An 18,988-nucleotide genomic window follows, 5' to 3' on the forward strand; every position below is an offset into this window, starting at 1 on the left:
AGGAGTCATGCGGCAGGCCGCACCCAGACCCGCCCCTCCCACACGGGACGTTTCAATAATGAAAGCGCTAGGTGCTAGTGTCTCAAAAATCAGTAAAACTTTATTCGCTTCCATTCTTTCGCCATTAACAGAAAACTGGAGAAAGCAAAAATGTTTTGTGTTTACAAAGATAAACGGCCTCTTTACCCAGAGATCAAAACCTCAAACGACAAGGGGGAAGATAAAACCGCCCTCCCCCACATCCCCTGAGCTGACCCTTGTCATCTTAGACAAAGCCTTCAGTCCACTGGCCAGGGACCCTGTATATGGCCAATTCAAGAAGAGGGCCAAGAAATCAGACCCATCCATTCCCGTGATATAAAGTTGAACAGAAGCTACACCAAGGGTCAAGTGTCTGTATTTTACAGGACACAGTAACCAGGCGGCTACTTATTAAAAAAACAAGATTCATTTCAGGCACAACTTTTTTATTTTTATTTTTTTGTTTTGTTTTTAAATCAGTAAAAGAAACCGGGTCCTAGAAGCTGCAGTGATCTAAGCAGCAGCAAGTTTGTGCATTCATTTTTTTGTTTTTGTTTAAATATGTTTAAATTATCACACTGCTGGCACTCCTCATTTGCATGAAATTCTGCACCATACTTACTAATTGTAGTAAAGTTACCCCCCAACCCACGAAAAAAAACCTACTCTGTAAGATAATTTTCACTGAAATATAACCAAACTTCTTTAAGTGGATTGTGACAAGATTATAAATGATATGAAAAATAACACTTTAAAATTTGGCCATCAACTTTAAGAAATGGTTTGCCTATACAAATCTTTGTAATTTTTAAAAGATAATATATTCTACCCTCATATGGTCCTCAGAATTAAAGCATAATGAACAGGAAGAAAAAGAAAAAGAACGCAACTGAGTGCTAAGGCAGAACATCTTGCCAGAAGTAATTAATGAAGGTAGAGTATATAATGAAAAGTGCAGAATTTCATAGGGCCAACAAGATAACAGTCTATATTTTTCACTTAACACAGGCGAAGTGGATTTTGCAATTACCAGTTGCGTTAAATGCACCAAATAAAGCTCCTAAAATTGATACTATAAGGCGCCACCTTAAGTTTTCCAGGCTGCAACTGTGCATTATTTTAAAATGGTTTTCTTAAATTTATTTATTTTTTTAAACATAACACGAGGAAGGTGTTAAAACTGGTGTAATAGCTCAATAGAATAAGTATTTCAGATTTCGGGAGGGATGAAGAAGGAGATATTCAGAACCCTTCACCAGATTCCCCCCAACTTGATCATATTGGATTAATGATGTGCTTTGTGGATGTGGTTAGTCAATGACACCAGCTTGACGGATCTTTCTTTCTGCACCAAACCCCTGTGGGGGGGGAAAAAAAACCCTGCAGTTAATGATTTGAGTGCACAACAATCACGGTACATTCACTATTCCGAAATGAAACTACAAAAGCATTATTTTTAATCATCTTATGTACTACTAATTCTTTTCTAGAGGAGAAAATCCACAGTAAGCCCTCCTGACCCATTACCTAAACTATCTTCAGAGCATCAAGAAAAGAAATGTGCTTCTTACTGTAAGCAACCATTAGGTTACGGGCTGAACCAATGTGTAGAAAGTCCTAACTAGTTATAAGCAATATGCAAGTCTCCCTGCTTCATTTCCTGACCTATAGTTTAAATAGGACCACATATTGTATGTAGGTCTATCAGCTGGCCTCCCCCAAGCCTTGTATGCCCTCATACCATTGAGTTATCTGGTCCCCTTGGCTGACGAAGAACCATTAGGCGAGGAGCACTGGCATCATCCAGAGTGATGTTCTTCAAGCGATTGACCAACCGATCAGGTCGAGGAGCTGCAACAGCCTTGGGGCCCTCACTGTAATGAAGTCAAAAGACGAGAAGAAACCACACTTGGTAGGCAGACAGCAAGCACTTGCAAAGGAGTGTGTTTTCCACCTAACTGCCCAAATGACTCACTTTTAATGACGGGACTCTTGCCTCATCTACCTAGCTAGAAAGACAAGATAGACAAGTTTGTTTATGTATTATTATCCCCAACTCAAGGTTCCAGCTTAATAGGAATGGAAGGAATCATTTGCAGACCCTAGACTTGAATGCAATCAGAATGACCCATTCCACAGATGCATAAAAAACAAAGTAGCAGATGTGGTGGCTAACACCTGTAATCCTAGTGCTTTGAGAGGACAGGGCAGGAGGAACACTTGAGCCCAGCAGTTTGAGACCAGCCTGGGCAAAATAGTGGGACCATGTCTCCACAAAAAATAAAAGTGGCTGGGTGTGGTGGTGCATGCTTGTAGTCCCAGCTACTCAGGAAGCTGATGTGGGAGAACTGCTTAGGCCCAGGGGGTTGAGACTGCAATGAGTTGTGACAGCGCCACTGCACTACAGCCTGGGTAACAGAGTCAGACTGTGAGACTGTGTCTCTGGGCGGCAGAGAAGCAAAGAGGCATTATGAATCAGGATGACTAAAGTATTAGAATTTTAAGTAGCATATAACCTAGAAATGACTTAATGGAAGGAAAGGAATTTGGCAAAAATTTTAAAAAACATGTACTACACAATCTTTTTGTATTAGACTAGAAGTAGGAAGTAAATAAAAAGTGGCAAAAGGGGAAAAAACAAGGCACAGAAAAGTAAAGAAATGTGATAAAACAGAGACTACAGAAGTTGAGACACTCCAGGGTAGTTACTAATCAAACCACAACAACAACTCACCAGACTCGCCAAACATTACAGGCGCTGCACTTGCCAGTGCGCTGATTAAGAATCACTGAGAACTCCACCTCATCTCCTGCCTGTAGCTCAATGCCATCCTGAACTTCTTTCACATGGAAAAAGAGCTTCTTGCTATCTCCTACTTCATAGTTAATGAAGCCAAACTGGAAAAAAAAAAAAAAAAAAAAAAAAAAAAAGTAGGTAAAAAAGAGAGGACATGCCACACCTCACTCTGAGTGAAGCACAATGCCTGCCCCTATATAAAAGGATGTATAAAACATGATATTAATGTTGATACTCCAGTCCAGCTGCCTGTGGCAAAACCTGTCAGGGAAGAAATGTATCTTTGAAAGTGCCATTCACTATATCACAAACTTGAACCAAACAAATAAAAGTTGCCTTGTTCCTTCATACATTATGAACTAAGCTTTTTGATTTAAGCAAACTCATCAGGAAGTTGTTACTTCAACATACATATTGTTTGGATCCCCTCTAGAATTAAGCTGGGTTATAGCAGTATATGAAGCAGCCATACAAAATGTTGTTATTCTCTCTACTGATGACGAAAAACATTATGAGGACTCAGATTTCCCTGAGATCTCAGTAGTAAGACTAAGTTTGTTTGCCCTAAGCTTATTTTTTAAGTACTTTCGAACACAGTTTCTGTGTCTGTGTGATATGCAAAAGAAGTTCTAAGCAAAAGTGTACAAAACCATACAGTCCTTCTATTCTGGAAATCTCACCCCAAACTTATTTTCCCCATTGCGTAATGTTAGTTACCAATACCAATCTTACTTTCTCATTGCTAATATAGTCACTTTTTTGTGTAGTTTTCTGTTTTTATTAAGCTACCTCAAATGACTGAAAAAAGGTAAAGTAGAAATACAAAAACGAATGAATGTTGATGATTTCCCCTTGGCTGAAAAAATTTGAAGGTTCTGGTTACCAACTCATAGAAGGATCAAATTCAGATACAGAGATGCTGGCACTTACCTGATCTTTCACACATTCCACTGTGGCCCTACGCAGGGGTGTGATGTTGTAAGCCATAGTTTGTGCATTTTGGCCCAGGACACACAATTGGAACTTGACGCTCTCCCCTTTCTGCAGGCAATCCCCTTTGTTGGCCATCCCAACGATGCCAAATGGATAGACCTCACCTTTCATATCGCCTGTAAAACAGGTACAAAGTTTAAAAGCTAGTATTTCACAACAGTCCTCTGCTGATGATCCTAGAAAGTTTATATAGTTGCTAAAAATGTGTTATGTTACCTAAAATATATATATATCTATTTTTAGTACTCAGAAGTTTCACCTTAAAGCTTAAATGAAATTCCAAATGTTAAATACTACCATGGAACCAAATGAGAATGTCACAGCTCATCAATACTTTATTAGCTGATGAACAATTTTAAACTGCATTTATAAATTAAAAAAAAAAAAAAAAAACACAAAAGAACAAAACACTGTCATTTACAATCCCATTACCTAAATTTTAAGCACTATGGGTTGCTAATAATATTCACAGGACTATCTTCTTCTCAAGTTCACAATATGAGCCAACCAGCCAAAAATATTTTTGTCCCATACTCAATCGGCCAGTAAACAACTAGGCAGGCATAGGCAAAAACAATTTAGATAAACCTGACACCCCATCTCCTTTTTTTTGTTCCAGTTCTGGTTCCCTCATAGGTTCCTTTTTCCAGATCAGAGATCAAAAACCATTTTCCTAAAGGGCCAGATAGTATATGTTTTAGGTTTGCAAGTCATCCTGTCTAACCAACTCTGTTGTTGTAGTGAGAAAGCAACGAAAAACAGTATGTAAACAGATGGTTATGGCTGTGATCACAAAAAAAGGCCACCATGTATGCTGAGCCCTACCCTACAGTATAAAGTTGCCTGGAGCCCAGTGCAGGCTACAGATATAAACTATGCCAAAGAATTCAGCTGCCTAACAATTCAGCATCCAGGCAAATGTACTCGCTCTGCCGCCCAGACTGGAGTGCAGTGGCGATCATGGCTCACTGCAGCCTTGATTTCCTGGGCTCAGGTGAGCCTCCCACCTCAGCTCCTGAGTCACTGGGACTACAGGCACGCACCATGACTAATTTTTGTATTTTTTGTAGAGACAGGTTTTTGCCATGTTGCCCAGGCTGGTCTCAAATTCCTGGGCTCAAGTGATCTGCCTGCCTTGGCATCCCAAAGTGGTGGGTTTACAGGTATGAGCCACCACACTTGGCCTTTTTTTTTTTGAGACAGAGTCATGCTCTGTTGCCCAGGCTAGAGTTCAGTGGCATGATTCAGCTCACTGCAACTTCTGCCTCCCAGGTTCAAGGGATTCTCCTGCCTCAGCCTCTGAAGTAGCTGGGATTATAGGCACCCACCACCATACCTGGCTAATTTTTGTATTTTTGGTGGAGACGGGGTTTCACCATGTTGGACAGGCTGGTCTCGAACTCCTGACCTTCAGGTGATCCGCCTGCCTTGGCTTCCCAAAGTGCTGGGATTACAGGTGTGAGCCCCTACTCTCGGCCCCAGCTGACTTTTTATTTTAAATACAGCAACCAAAAAACTTTGAGGAGATAATCCGAAGAGATCAAGTCATGAGGAAGAGTGATTAGAGGAAGCTGGTGTGACCTCATGCAATATCAATAATTACCACTTATGATGCACATACTGATTCATACTTTATAGAACCTTCTAAGGCTGAAGGTATTACCATTTTAAAGATGAAGAAACTGAGCTAATAAAGATTTAAGTTATTTGTCCAAGATTATAATGCTAGAACAGTGTCCAGATCTATGTCTGCCCAACTTTAAAAGTCTTAGTATAAGTTACAGTTGTGTTACTGAATAAAAGAGCTAGTGCTTACCAAGTGGGAAAATGTAATCTGTCTAGTCCCAGGCTTAGAGATGCCTAAACAAAACCCTTGCTTTGGACTATATCCCACAGCCAGTGCTGAAGAATGAGTGGACTGGGAAGTGGGGATGCAAAAGGAAGTAAAAGCAGCATGTTAGGAAGAGGTGGAAAGGCAATTTGATATCATATCATGAGTTAAAGTAGTAGTCTATACTCCCATGGCCTTTTCAGGGGTGTGCTGTCATGGCATTTGTTTAAAAATTCATATTTAGAGGTGGGGGAATAGTGGTTTTATGTAAAACAGAAATTCTAAGAATCCCATGTGGTAAAGGAATAGGTTATCAAGGTTCATTTCCTTCTCCCAAATGACCTGCTATTCACCACTTTATGTTCGCTGATTCTTAGATGATGCAAGGACTTTATTTTCTTTGTAAACCAAGCCATCATCTTTGGCTGGAATACTCAAGCCTTCTCATCTACTCCACCATCATGTAACTCTGCTATCCTAATCATCTACAGAGTTCTCTCCTATTTCTATCGTGTATTTATTTTATGCATACAGATCACACAAAGTTGGTCTTTCTGATGGTGACTGCTAAAGGAACAGTTGCACTGAACTCTGGGAATTCTTGAAGATAGCAGGGAGAAAAAACAAGAAAGTAGAGAATGAAAGGAACCCTGACCTAGAAACGAGAAATAGGATCCTCATAGAACTCTAGCTATTAAGAAACAGATTATGCACATATGTGTAGTCTGGTGGGGGGGGGTGCGGGGTGGGGGGGGGTGCGGGGTGGGGGGCAGAACAGTAAACTTTTACAGGAAGCAAAAATACAGAACTGAATGGTTACCGATCTAAATACTAGTGAAGGAACTGAATATTTGATCATAACACTCAACATTAAATGTTTTGGTATCAGATTTTGTTCTTAGGTCTATCTCAATATAACTCATAGTTGCTCATGTATCAGTCATGTGCTCACAAAGCAGTCATGTTTTCACTACTTAAATCCAGACTGACCTCATTTTCAAAGGGTATGAAAATAAGCAAGCATGAGAGAGGTCACTTTTCCTTAATTCAGTTTTAACCTAAAAACAACTGCAATGAGCACGGTATTTTAAAACTTTATAGGTGCTCATCTGAAGTTATGGCAAATTTCTAACAGCCTGATAGTGACGATCCTTACCCTCCTCCACAATCTCAATCATTCCTTGGTACTCAGTCTGTGTTGGATCAACACTCCTCAGGGGGCGAATTACTTTGCCAGAGTAAATGGTGGGATCAGCTTCCTCAGTAATGCCATTCACTGCAAAACAAAGGCATGTGCATCTTTCAATTTTATTTCATCTCTACTGTACAGAAAGACAAGCAAGCAACAAATAACACAGATGTTAACAGGGTAGCTTGGCTGCCTGCTATTGAAATGGGGTAGGGAACCCGAAGCCAAGTTCTATTTTTCAAAACAGCTGTTGGACTTTAAATACTTCTCAACTACCAAAATGCCTGCTTTTCCTAAATAGAATTGTTTAAATAAAATTGTTTAAGGAATTAAGAAGTATTCCATAAATAAAACATGCCTTGATCTCTTACTTTTTCCAGGTGACCCTATGTCCCTTTTTAAGAAGCCTTTCCTGGTCTCCAAAATGCAAATCTCAATACTTATATACTGTCCTGATTCATCCTTATTACATGTATTACTGTCTTTCTAAACATCATATACAGTATTTTACACCTCGTCTGCCCCAACTGGGACTGTCTGCCCCCAGTTCCACCAAAAAATAAGGTCAATGAATGCAGGGATGTATCTGATTTCTTCACTGCTGTATCCCCAGTGTCTAAAACATAACACACACTTAAGAGTTTAGATGAGAGCCAGAAATAAGCTGCAGTTCTTTTAAAGTCAGAGATCCTAAATTACAATTAATTTTCTTCACTTCCCATTATTTTTCACATTTAGATTCATTCCTCTTCAAAACGGTCTTCTAGGGAAATGCTTCTCTTCCCTACTCCATGGAGATGTATACGTATCATGACGTTATTTTTGGTTTTGTGAGACAGTCTTGCTCCATCACCCAGGTTGGAGGGCAGTGGTAGGATCATGGCTCACTGCAGTCTCAACCTACCAGCACAGGCGACCCTCACACCTCAGCTTCCCAAGTAACTGTGACTACAGGCATCCACTACCCACAGCTGACTATCTTGGGGTTATTTTTTTAAAAGACAATGAATTGAAAATATAAAGCAAATTACCTAAAATATCTAGGCCAGTCCTTCTCAAACTTGTGTATACCAAAATCACGTAAAGGACTTATTAAAACAGAATGCCCACCCACAGAGTTTCAGTAGGTATGGGACAGGGTCAGAGAATATATATTTCTAATAAGTAACCAGGTGATGCTGTTTTAGGGAATTGCACATGAGAATGACTGATGGAGAATAATTAGGCCTCATCTCCTTCTACTACTCCATCCTTTATCTCCCACTTAAAAGCACAGGCTGAATGAGAAGTCACAATTTATTACCTGAGTGTGTTTTGTTCACTTTTTCTGCACTGACTTTGTTGCCTTTGCCTTTGGACAAGCTATACTCGACCATGTCCCCCAGTTCCAGGCTATCAACATCACCAGAGAACTCACTAAGGAGAAAGGAAATGACATTTAACTAAACATTACCATAAACATCAACAGTAACAGGCAGCCTTTATTTTACAGTAACAGTCATGGCATGGCATGCTTATTCATGTTAGACACCATTTTAAGTACTTTCTATGTCTTGACTCATTTAATCCTTTATCCCCATGAAGAGGTAACATTATCCCTAACTTCAGGATAATAAAACTAAAATACCAAGAAGTTATTTGGTAAAAATTACACAGGTATAAAGTGGCAGGGCCTGGACTCAAAAGCTGAACCGTCTGGTTCTAAGAGCCCCCCCTTTTTTTTTTTGAGAGAGAGTCTCACTCTGTTGCCCACGCTGGAGTACAGTGGTGCAATCTCAGCTTACTGCAACCTCTGCCTCCGAGGATCAAGTGGTCCTCCACATTGGCCTCCTGAATTGGTGAGACTAAAGGCATGCACCACCATTTTTTTTGAGATGGAGTCTTGCTCAGTCGCCCAGGTAATTTTTGTACTTTTTGTAGAGATGGAGTTTCACCGTGTTGCCCAGGCTGGCCTCGAACTCCTGGAATCAAGGGATCCACCTGCCTCAGCCCCCAAAGTGCTGGGATTATAGGCATGAGCCACCACACCCAGTCAGACCCCCTACTCTTAACCACTGTATTATACACCAAATGGCCAACCTTATGGTACCAACACGTAAAACAAGAAGGCACAGGCCTACTTCTTTTGGCCACGTGCTCTGTATATAGAGATCAGTGATTAACTTCAGTTTATATCATGGCATAATTCTACAAATACGAAATCTGGGCCTCAACAAGTATAATCAATCAATACTAAATGTTTTTTATTGCAACAGCAAAGAATGGATGGTAAGCTAGCTGTAAGTTCCTGAAAGTCACACCTTACCTGTAATGGAAAAAGATTTCCTTATCATGATTGGCTGTTTCAATAAATCCAAAATTATCCTTCAGAGTTGCCACATAACCCAAGAGCCTCTTTGAGTTAGAATTACGACCTAAAAGTCGCACACAAGTTGCAACCTGCTGTCCAGGCCTCTGTTTGTCACTAATACTAAATTCAACCTGTGAAAATTAAGGGTGCTCATTAACACCATATCACTTCCACACCAATGTCCTTAACTCAGAAAACAAGACCTATAAATCCCCCAGCACATGCTTTTCATTCCAAATATCCTTTGTAATTACTCCAGTGGAATTGATTTTCACCAAAACATTTATGTCTCATCCCATTTTTCACAAAGGATCAAAGTTTTGTCTTTCAGTCTGTATTTCTTATAGATTCTTAATTTCTTTAGAGGGCTATCCAAAAACCATAGTAAGTATGAGAAATAAAAAATGAACAGCAATGTAAAATCTTTGGTGTGCTTTTACTTTGATAATGTTTCAGTAGTAACTGTTTTAACTTTCTTACCAATAACAACTTTATTTAAGCATGTTTCATCTGACGTTTAAACAGCTAGATTAACAAGGCTGTGATTAACAAAGAGCTTGACAGACACTGTTTTAATAAGCTGCTTTCAAATAGGAAGATAATAATGTATTTCTCTTAAACACAAAATATACTTCAGCAAAACCTGACAAAATCTGAAGAACCATCCTGCAGGATTTATGATTAAGATGACAACTCTTAACCCTCTCTCGAATAAGCAGAATTATCTTGCCTTATCTCCTATTTGAGGAGAAGTAGATCCTTCCACATCCTTGGCTTGAAAAGCAATAGTCAGTTTCACCCCACAGTCATCATAAGCAATAATGCCATCCTCAGCCTCCTAAAGAGATGCAGTCAAAAATAGAATGAAAACAATCTCAAGAACAAAAACCAATAAAAGCAACTACAGTTCTTACAGATTCTTGAGCCAAAGGATTGATACAGCTGTAAAAATGTCTTATTCCAGGGTTTTCTAATAACAGATTATTCATATGAATAAAAGGTAGTCTTGCCTTAAGACTAGCTCAGTCTGCTGTAATTTTTAATTGTCTTTTAATCTTAAGAATCTAATTTTTGCTATTGAGGAGAAAAAAGCTTACTGAAAATGTTTAATACACCTACGCTCCTCATAGCCAATCAGAAATTAAACTGGGCATGTTACTTCCAACGAAGCAGAAATTCTATAGGGCAAGAAGCTTTAGTATTTTCTAAAGAAGCTGCCGAAGTATCCTCTTTTAGTAGCACACAGCACCTTGCACGGTATTTAACATGTAATGTCAATCATTATACTTAATGCAGAAGAATTTGGTATATGATCTAGTACAGTTCAAGCACTTGATATAAAGTAGGTGATTAAAAATTATGACATACCAGTATTTCAACAATTGTTTTAATACCAGACTTCAAGGAGAAGCAACATGTCAATCGTCTTACATGTAAGAATGATTAACTCTTAAAAAAGTCTAAGTGCTGGTCTGAAGGTAGCGAGTTATCTTGATTATTCAGTCCGTTACAGATCGAACTTCCTTGTTCTACTCTTTCCCCCCTTCTCACTACTGCACTTGACTAAAAAAATAAAAAACAATAAAATTCTAAGAAAGTTCAGGTGTGTCGTATTGAATCATACACGTGAAGTAACGACAGTGTACAGCAACTACATAAATTATACTGATTTTATGGTTTCAACATTTCTATGGAGATAATGCCCACATCCCTACTCTAGCCCTGACTTCCTTCCTCAACTCCAGTCCTCATTACAAACTATTACAGTCCTCAAAACCACTTCATTTTCCTCTACCAATCACACTCCTTCCATAACTGTTATAGATTTACTGACCACTTACAACATTACCAGGTATTATGTATTATCAAATTAATCTTGTACAAAATTATCCCCAAAGTTTCTCTTTTCCCTCATTTTACAAATTGGGAAAATCTGAGGAATTAAGTAAACCTTACCAAGGTTACAAAACCCAGCACAAAATAACCCAGAGGATTTGAGTTTGGTTAAGAACAATGTCAGTGAATTCACGTCTGACTCCAAAGTCATCAACTTTTCCACAACCAAACTCAAAAGTTTACTGTTCACCTTTTGCTCTTAACTCATCAACTTCGACATCCAGTCAACAGCTGACAATATACTATACATCAAATATATTAGAGATAGGAGAATCCCTGCCCTGCGGGAGTCCAGTGCAGCAGAGAGATTCATAAACTGGTAAATGTTATATATTGTAAGAAGCACGATGACAGAGGATTTACTAGCTAGGGTGTTGTTGGACTAACAAAAAAAACAAAAAACAAAAACGGCAGGGAGAGTCTCACACAAAGGCTCTCTTCATCAAGCCAGTTTTGCCACACATTTGGGAAGCAGAGCTATTAAAAATAACCCCAACTGAAGTTATTTTTATTTTTGTTAACAGTATCATCTGTCACATGTGAAATTCCTATTATGAGCTAGGTATTTTGAGGGCTTTTTAAACTATTACACAATCATTTTTGAAACTTAAAAACTGAAGCTCAGAGGTAAAATAATTTCCCAAGCTACAGTAAGTGATAAGCAAGATACTAGCCTTGCTCTTTCTGCCTAATAGTAATTATTAAATTACAACACGACTGACTTTCCAGTATCTTTTATGTACCTTCACTTGTCTATAGCCACTATCTCTGTGCCCAGTTCAAGGACTACCTTAACTATCCAAGTAATTTCATAGTAATCCTTTTCATCTTTTGTCTTTCTCCATCCCATCTAGGCTTCATATTGCTGCCATTACTCTCCCAAAGCACATACCTAATGTCATTATCTAAAAGAGATCTTTTCCTTTAAGTACAGAACAAGGTCTAAATTTTTTTTTTTAATTTTTGGAGACGGAGTCTCGCTCAGTCGCCCAGGCTGGAGTGCAGTGGCAGAATCTCAGCTCACTGCAAGCTCCGCCTCCCGGGTTCACGCCATCCTCCTGCCTCAGCCTCCCAAGTAGCTGGGATTACAGGCACGCACCACTGCGCCTGGTTAATTTTTGTATTTTTAGTAGAGACAGGGTTTCACCGTGTTAGCCAGGATGGTCTCGATCTCCTGACCTCGTCATCCACCCATCTCAGCCTCCTAAAGTGCTGGGATTACAGGCATGAGCCACTGTGCCCGTCAACAAGGTCTAAATTCTTTAGAGAAGCAATCAACACCCTCTCAGTCTAGCTGGATCCTGATTTTTCATCCTTATTTCTCCTAACCTCCCTCACCAACAAAAACCCATACACAAAACCCCCCAAAAAATTCCTGTCAGACTAGTTACTCATTGCTTCCTAAAGAAACCCTGAATTTTTCTCATCTGTACTTTTACTCTGTGAATAATGCTCTTTCCTGTCTCCATCTATTAGTGAAACCATCCCATACCCTACCAGTTAATTTTCACCAGAGCACTATCGCTGACCTTCAATAGCAATATTTTATATTCTGTATGAATTACTTGTTTCTATAAAACTCTCTCAATTTGTTATTAACTTGAAAGGAGAATTCATCTCAGACATCTTTATATTTCCTGTTCAGGGGATTTTTCAATAAAATGAAGTTTAAATGTGTGAACTGAGGATACCCAACTTTGAAAGTTTTAAATTGCCTGGAAGACAGTACTATCATTTTATATAATTGGTTCTCTACTTGGAGTGAGTTTGCCTCCCTGGGGACATTTGGCAATGTCTGGAGACATTTTTGGCTGTCGTAGTGGGAGGTAGGGAAAAGGGATCAGAACACCAACTTCCAGTGGGTAGAGGCCAGAGATGCTGCTAAACATCCCATTCCCCACAGTAAAGAATCATTCATCCCAAAATGTCAATAATCCTGAGGTTAAGAAACCTTACTTTGTTTAGTTCACTGTTAATATGACAGAGAATTCTGAAAGAGACAAACTCTGCTCATTATATGTGCTCCATTAACTATGTGCCGTTAAAGCAGAAGAGGAATAAAGAGCTACAAAAATAATTTGGATTACGCAAAACCTACCTTCTCTTTGCCTTTATTTGGGCTAGTGGTTTTAGGGTTGGAAAAAGTGGCTTCTTTTTCTACCGTGCCCAGAAAACGGTGATCTGAATGGGAATGAAACGAAACCGTGCCCTTGGGAAGTTTCTTAATCCTAATAGCATGATTTCTTTGAGCAGAGAGCATATCCTAAAAAATGATAAAACAAAATTAACTTTCAATTGAAAAAGAAAGCATCAAGAAACACCTCCCAAGTTTTCTCAAAAACAACTCACAGGAACCACAGTAAACTCTACTTCATCTGCAATATGGAGCTGGTTCCCATCCAGAATTTCACTGAAGTGGAAGAACATACGAACATCACGATCCACACATTTGATGAAACCAAAACCATCTCTCATGGCAGCAATCACACCCTGAAACCCAAATAATATTTTCACTGGCTGTGAAATTTGTCAAGTAAGGCAACATTCAACTTTACAACCACCATCAAGTTAAATTCATCAGGAATTTTCTCTGATGTGACACAAATATTGTATCCACATTTGAACTGTTCTCACTTAAGTACAAACTCATTGCTTTCAACAAAGTAACCTGAGCAATTTTCTAAGACTCCCCAGTTGCTACTTCCTGGCAAATATGCACTAGAAAAAATCACCACATTTGAACATAAACACATGAACACCATGTATTTCATAAAAGCCCACGCCTAATGACAATATAATTTCCAGAAACTTCACTAATTTAGAGACCATAATTCCAAAGTAGACAAAGGCAATTCTCTAGTTTCTACCTCAAAAATTGCATGAGTTTAGGCCCAGGAAAGAGTTAAAATTACATCTGAAGAATAAAACATACAAAATCTTTTCTCCTGTTTTTTTTTTTTCCTTCTTACTAAATTATCAGCTTTGTAAGGGCTATTGTATCAATAGTACCTGGAACATGGTAGGTACTCATGTTTAATGAGACAATGAACACAAATTATCAATCTGCTATTGTATTACATACTACATATTTGCTCACTGCAGAAGTAATTCTGTAAGTTTTAAATATGACCTAAACAATATTCTGACATTTAATCCTTGCTATGTCCTGATGGTAGCCAAGTTATATTTTCCATACTGTAAAGCAAAACAGATCTTGCCTTTGAAAATGTTAAAAAAAAAAAAAAAAAAAATCACGCATTCAGACTTACAAACTTTTAAAGTTAAATACACTATGTCAAATACAATCAGTTCTTCAAAGGCAAAGGATCAAAAAAAACTCAAGAAACTTAAATTTTCATTCAATGTACCCAGTTCCACTGACAACACTGAGTTACAGTGTAGATGGTATGATCCCAAACATAACTAAATGTAAATTATGTCTGAGAAAGTGAATTCATAAAACATGTTTGGGAAATAATTCTGGTTGGTATAATGCCACTCCCAGACACAAACTCTTTAAAAACAATTTGCAAAGTTCTGCCAAAACGAAACCTTTTTGACTCTGGTTTAATTGCGAGCTTGTCCAAACTGTGGCCTAGGACAGCTCTGAACATGGCCCAACACTACAAATTCTTAAACCTTCTTAAAACATGAGATGTTTTTGCGATTATTTTTTTGAGACAGAGTCTCCGTCACCCACGTTGGAGGGCAATGGCATGGTCTTGGCTCACTGCAACCTCTGCCTCCCGGGTTCAAGCAATTCTCCTGTCTCAGTCTCCTGAGTAGTCAGGATTACAGGCACCCACCACCACACCTGGCTGACTTTTTCTATTTTTGGTAGAGATGGGGTTTTACCATGTTGGCCAGGCTGGTCTTGAACTCCTGACTTCAAGTGATCACCTGCCTCAGCCTCCCAAAGTGCTGGGATTACAGGTGTGAGCCACCACGCCTAAGATTTTTTTTTTTTAAAAGCTCATCAGCTATCATTGGTGTTAAGTGTATTTTATGTGTGATCTAGTGTCTAGATCATGGGTGTCCAATCTTTCGGCTTCCCTGGACCACATTGGAGAATTGTGTTTCCTAAAAACAGAAACCATCACTGATTAAATGTCTTAGGAAATAGTTTGGGAAAATCTACTTTCTACAATGATGAACTTGAATTTTCTTACTCTTCATATTAAGGGCCAGAGAATCACTGACTCTAACAATACCTTAGTAATCCTGTCCAGATTTCCATTCAAAAATTTTTTCACATATATTTCCAAGATAACTGCCAGAGATAACCCAGACTAATCAAATGTGTATGATTCTTAATCACCTTAACAAGGTAAATGCCCATTAGGGTCATTTAACTTAAAAACATTTTTAATTTAGTAGTATAAACTTGAACATAACATTGGCTTTCACATATTAGATACACATCCAGGAATATCCAACACTTACCATTTCTCGGGCTTCATTAGTGAACTGAAATGTATTTGACAGAACTTCTATATTAGTTGCTCGTTCTAATTTGTCACGTCGGTCTGTTGAAATATTAAACCTAACATGGTCACCTTCCAGCAGGGTCACCTTGGATTTCGTATCTTTGTCTCCAAAGGGAAGTTCTTTAGGGATCACAAAGTCAACTTTGATGCGTCCTGGCAATGGGTCATTCTGATGAGAAGGAAAAACGATTTTAGCTGGAGATTTCTCATCCTTCCTAGTTCTAAGTCAAACAAGAAGAACACATAGTAAACCCATGTTATTTTTAACATAGTTTCCTGAAGCGAAAAAAGGTGTTGACAACATAAGTCCAATGTGAAAGCTTCATGGTCTATGGTCACATGAGTCAACCATAAAATTACAACACTGCTATTAAGACCCTGTACTCTAGTACCAAAAAATTTTATTTAAGGAATTTTCCCAGCAATGACACCATTTGTGTCTTCAGCTTCCCCACAAATAAACCGGAGGGGTGGGGCAGGGGCAGAAGAGGGAACAAATGTACACTTGAACTGCAGTCTAATCCAATCAGGTGCTTTCCAATTTAATTAGCATTTTCTTCTTTGGTCTTTTCTCATCACCCAGTAAAAAAAAAAAAAAAATACACATTTGGCTGGGCGAGGTGGCTCATGCCTGTAATCCCAGCACTTTGGGAGGCTGAGGTAGGTGCATCACAAGGTCAAGAGATCGAGACCATCCTTGCCAACAGGGTGAAACCCCGTCTCTACAAAAATTAGCTGTGCGTGGTGGCGCGTGCCTGGAGTCCCAGCAACTCCTGAGGCAGGAGAATCACTTGAACCCGGGAGGCGGAGATTGCAGTGAGCTGAGGCTGTAACAAGCTGAGATCGCGCCACTGCACTCCAGACTGGCGACAGAGCAAGACTCTGTCTCCAAAAAAAAAAAACAAAAAAACAAAAAAAACCACAAAACACCAAAAACCATATTATGGGATGTAAATCTGGTTTCTCTTTTAGTTTAACTATACATAACAAGAGGTACTTAGTTGTTCCACTATCATGTTAACTGAGTAAGATAAAATTTCAGTATACCATACCATATTATTCTATTACTACTGAGGCGAAATAGGACTCTCCTGGAAAAGATTATTTACCTGGTTTTTACTGGGTACTTTTGGGATAACTTTGGTTACAGTTCCTTCAAAATGTTCAATGCTGATATCTTCAAAAATGACTGTTCCTTGAGGCAATAGTCTGACATCTGTTGCAACTTCTTTACCCTAAATCAGAAGGGGTTGGAGGTGGTGGGGGCACAGGGGAAGGAAGAATCACATAATTTTAAGTGTTTCTTAAAAACATAAACCACCGCTGATCTTAAAAGTCCAAAGATCAAGTTAACTATCTTACATTTCTGTCCTTGATTGTGAATTCCACATCATCACCAGGCTGTAAGGTTTCTAAGTCACCCTTAAATTCACTATAGTGAAAGAATATCTCTTTTACAACATCACCTCTTTCAATAAAGCCAAATGCCTCCTGAAGCAAAACAAAAAACCAAGAACATTATTACCACTCTGTACAAATTTAGGATTACAACTTAAAACCAATAATTTTTGTAAAATTATACTGTAGTCACAATAGTATAATTTGGTACAATCTAATATTATCAATTAAACAGCCAATTTTAAAGAAGACAATGTATTAGCAACCAAGGAATTTTAAGAGACTACTTTTGAGGCTAACAGTGAAATATTTTTAAAGGGAAAAGATAAAAAAGAAAAAAAAAAAAAAGGCTGGAGTTTGAAGTACAACACTTCAAATGGCCAAAGAAAAACTCAAGATTCTCAAATTTAATACTTACCTTCATGGCACAAACTACTCCCTGACAGCGGGCTTGTTTCTTTTTCAACAGCATAATGTTGCGAGCACTTACAGCACCAGTACTAGAAAAAAAATAATTGCAGGGAGGAGGAATGAAACACGGGTTAAAAATGTATTGGCTTGCTTAGATATGAGTTTAAAGAAACTAGTTTCCTGGGGCTTCAATAATTCTATCATCACTAAGAATAAATACAGGGTTTATGACATTTGATTACTTTCATATGGCTTTATATGCAAAGGACTTTAACTCCTTAGCCTTCTACATTTGGCAAATATATATATAGGTCATCTTTCTCTAGGACTGTTGTTAGAAGATTTGTTTTTACAAACTTACACATGGGTGCATGATGTTCTACTGTTTTTCTATTTCAACAAAAGAACTGAAATAAAGCCACAAAGCGAATGCTACCAAACATGGGGAATACTAAAGTTTTATAAAAGGTACTGGTGACACACAGATAAATAGGAGATGGTCTCTATTTTCAGTGAGTGCTAAACTTAGTAGCTATCTCAATTATTTCTGAGTAAACAGCCATAAAAGTTGAGCAAATGAAGTGATTTTAAGAGAACTTGCTATGCTTTTAAAAGTAATGATATTCACCGCCATTGGAGAATGGAAACAAGTTAGAGACACCACATGTTGCTTTTATGCCCTCATTTTTGTGCAGCAGTGATGTAAATTCAATTTTAAGATAACATAGACTATATAAGACATAATGGTACTGTTAGTCTAAATGTTTTAAGAGAAGACCTATATACCAAGCAATTACTTCCCTTAATTTTTCATGGACAAATAACCCAAAATGTGTTTTTTATTTAAAAAAAAGTTACAGACTAACAAAGACACCAGAAAAATTCTACCTGCTTTTGTAACTTACTGCAGTGAAAAGGCTTTAGAATCAGATGGGAATTTAAATGCCTGCTATTTAAAAGCAGTACGAATGTCGACAAGTAACTTTGTGAGAACTTATACCTCATTTTACAGATGAAGAAACTTACCAGGTAAGGCTGTTCTGAGATTAACAACTATATAAATTGAGGCCTTCAGACTGTAATAATAACCATACCTACAATGCAATCTGATTCCTTCTAGACTTGCCAAGAAAGAGAGAAGGTTCAAGGCAGATAATCCTTAGGATTATCTGCTCTTAGGACTTTTCCCTCCACATGCTACTGGAAAGTACGTTACTAGCACTTTCTCCAACTTCCTATTTTAATTTCCTTCTCCTCTTGCATCTCTCATCTCTCATATCCCAAGATAAAAATATTCTCCCTGAGCTTTCTTAACTACATTTTCCTTAACTGTGTATGCTGATGAATTCTACAGCTCTATATACTTTCCCTATAGGCAGGAAACAGACCTTAGACTTATAGGTCTAAGTCTCAGACCTATACACGCAACTGTAGATTTGATATCTCTACCCAGATGTCACAAACACCTCACTCAAAAATTGCCAAAGTAAGTATGATTCTTTTCCCACCCTGAACTTTCTCCTATGTCTCCTTAGCCCAGTTTATGGTACCATCTGCCCAGTAGGCCAGGCCAGAAATACAGTATTTGGGACTCCCTTTAATTCCAATCCCACCT

The 18,988-nt window shown here is 38.4% G+C and overlaps 1 protein-coding gene across 7 annotated transcripts in view; it reads right to left on the reverse strand.

Annotated features, from left to right (window-relative positions):
• Positions 1–75: 75 nt before the first annotated feature.
• Positions 76–18,988, reverse strand: part of CSDE1 (cold shock domain containing E1) — a 172,430-nt gene continuing 153,517 nt past the window's right edge. For all 7 annotated transcript variants that reach the window (XM_050748123.1, XM_050748114.1, XM_050748166.1 and 4 more), the window contains 14 exons: positions 17,381–17,462; positions 16,927–17,055; positions 16,674–16,799; positions 15,521–15,733; positions 13,427–13,567; positions 13,176–13,340; positions 9,912–10,019; positions 9,137–9,312; positions 8,135–8,247; positions 6,799–6,918; positions 3,749–3,927; positions 2,756–2,919; positions 1,763–1,895; positions 76–1,379 (listed from right to left, as the gene is read on the reverse strand). In XM_050748123.1, coding sequence (XP_050604080.1) covers positions 1,332–1,379; positions 1,763–1,895; positions 2,756–2,919; positions 3,749–3,927; positions 6,799–6,918; positions 8,135–8,247; positions 9,137–9,312; positions 9,912–10,019; positions 13,176–13,340; positions 13,427–13,567; positions 15,521–15,733; positions 16,674–16,799; positions 16,927–17,055; positions 17,381–17,462 — 1,897 coding nt within the window. In that variant the 3' untranslated portion in view covers positions 76–1,331. The remainder of the gene's footprint in view (positions 1,380–1,762; positions 1,896–2,755; positions 2,920–3,748; positions 3,928–6,798; positions 6,919–8,134; positions 8,248–9,136; positions 9,313–9,911; positions 10,020–13,175; positions 13,341–13,426; positions 13,568–15,520; positions 15,734–16,673; positions 16,800–16,926; positions 17,056–17,380; positions 17,463–18,988) is intronic.

The sequence above is a fragment of the Macaca thibetana genome, chromosome 1 (assembly GCF_024542745.1).
Source record: "Macaca thibetana thibetana isolate TM-01 chromosome 1, ASM2454274v1, whole genome shotgun sequence".
In the NCBI taxonomy this organism is placed as follows: Eukaryota; Metazoa; Chordata; class Mammalia; order Primates; family Cercopithecidae; genus Macaca; species Macaca thibetana.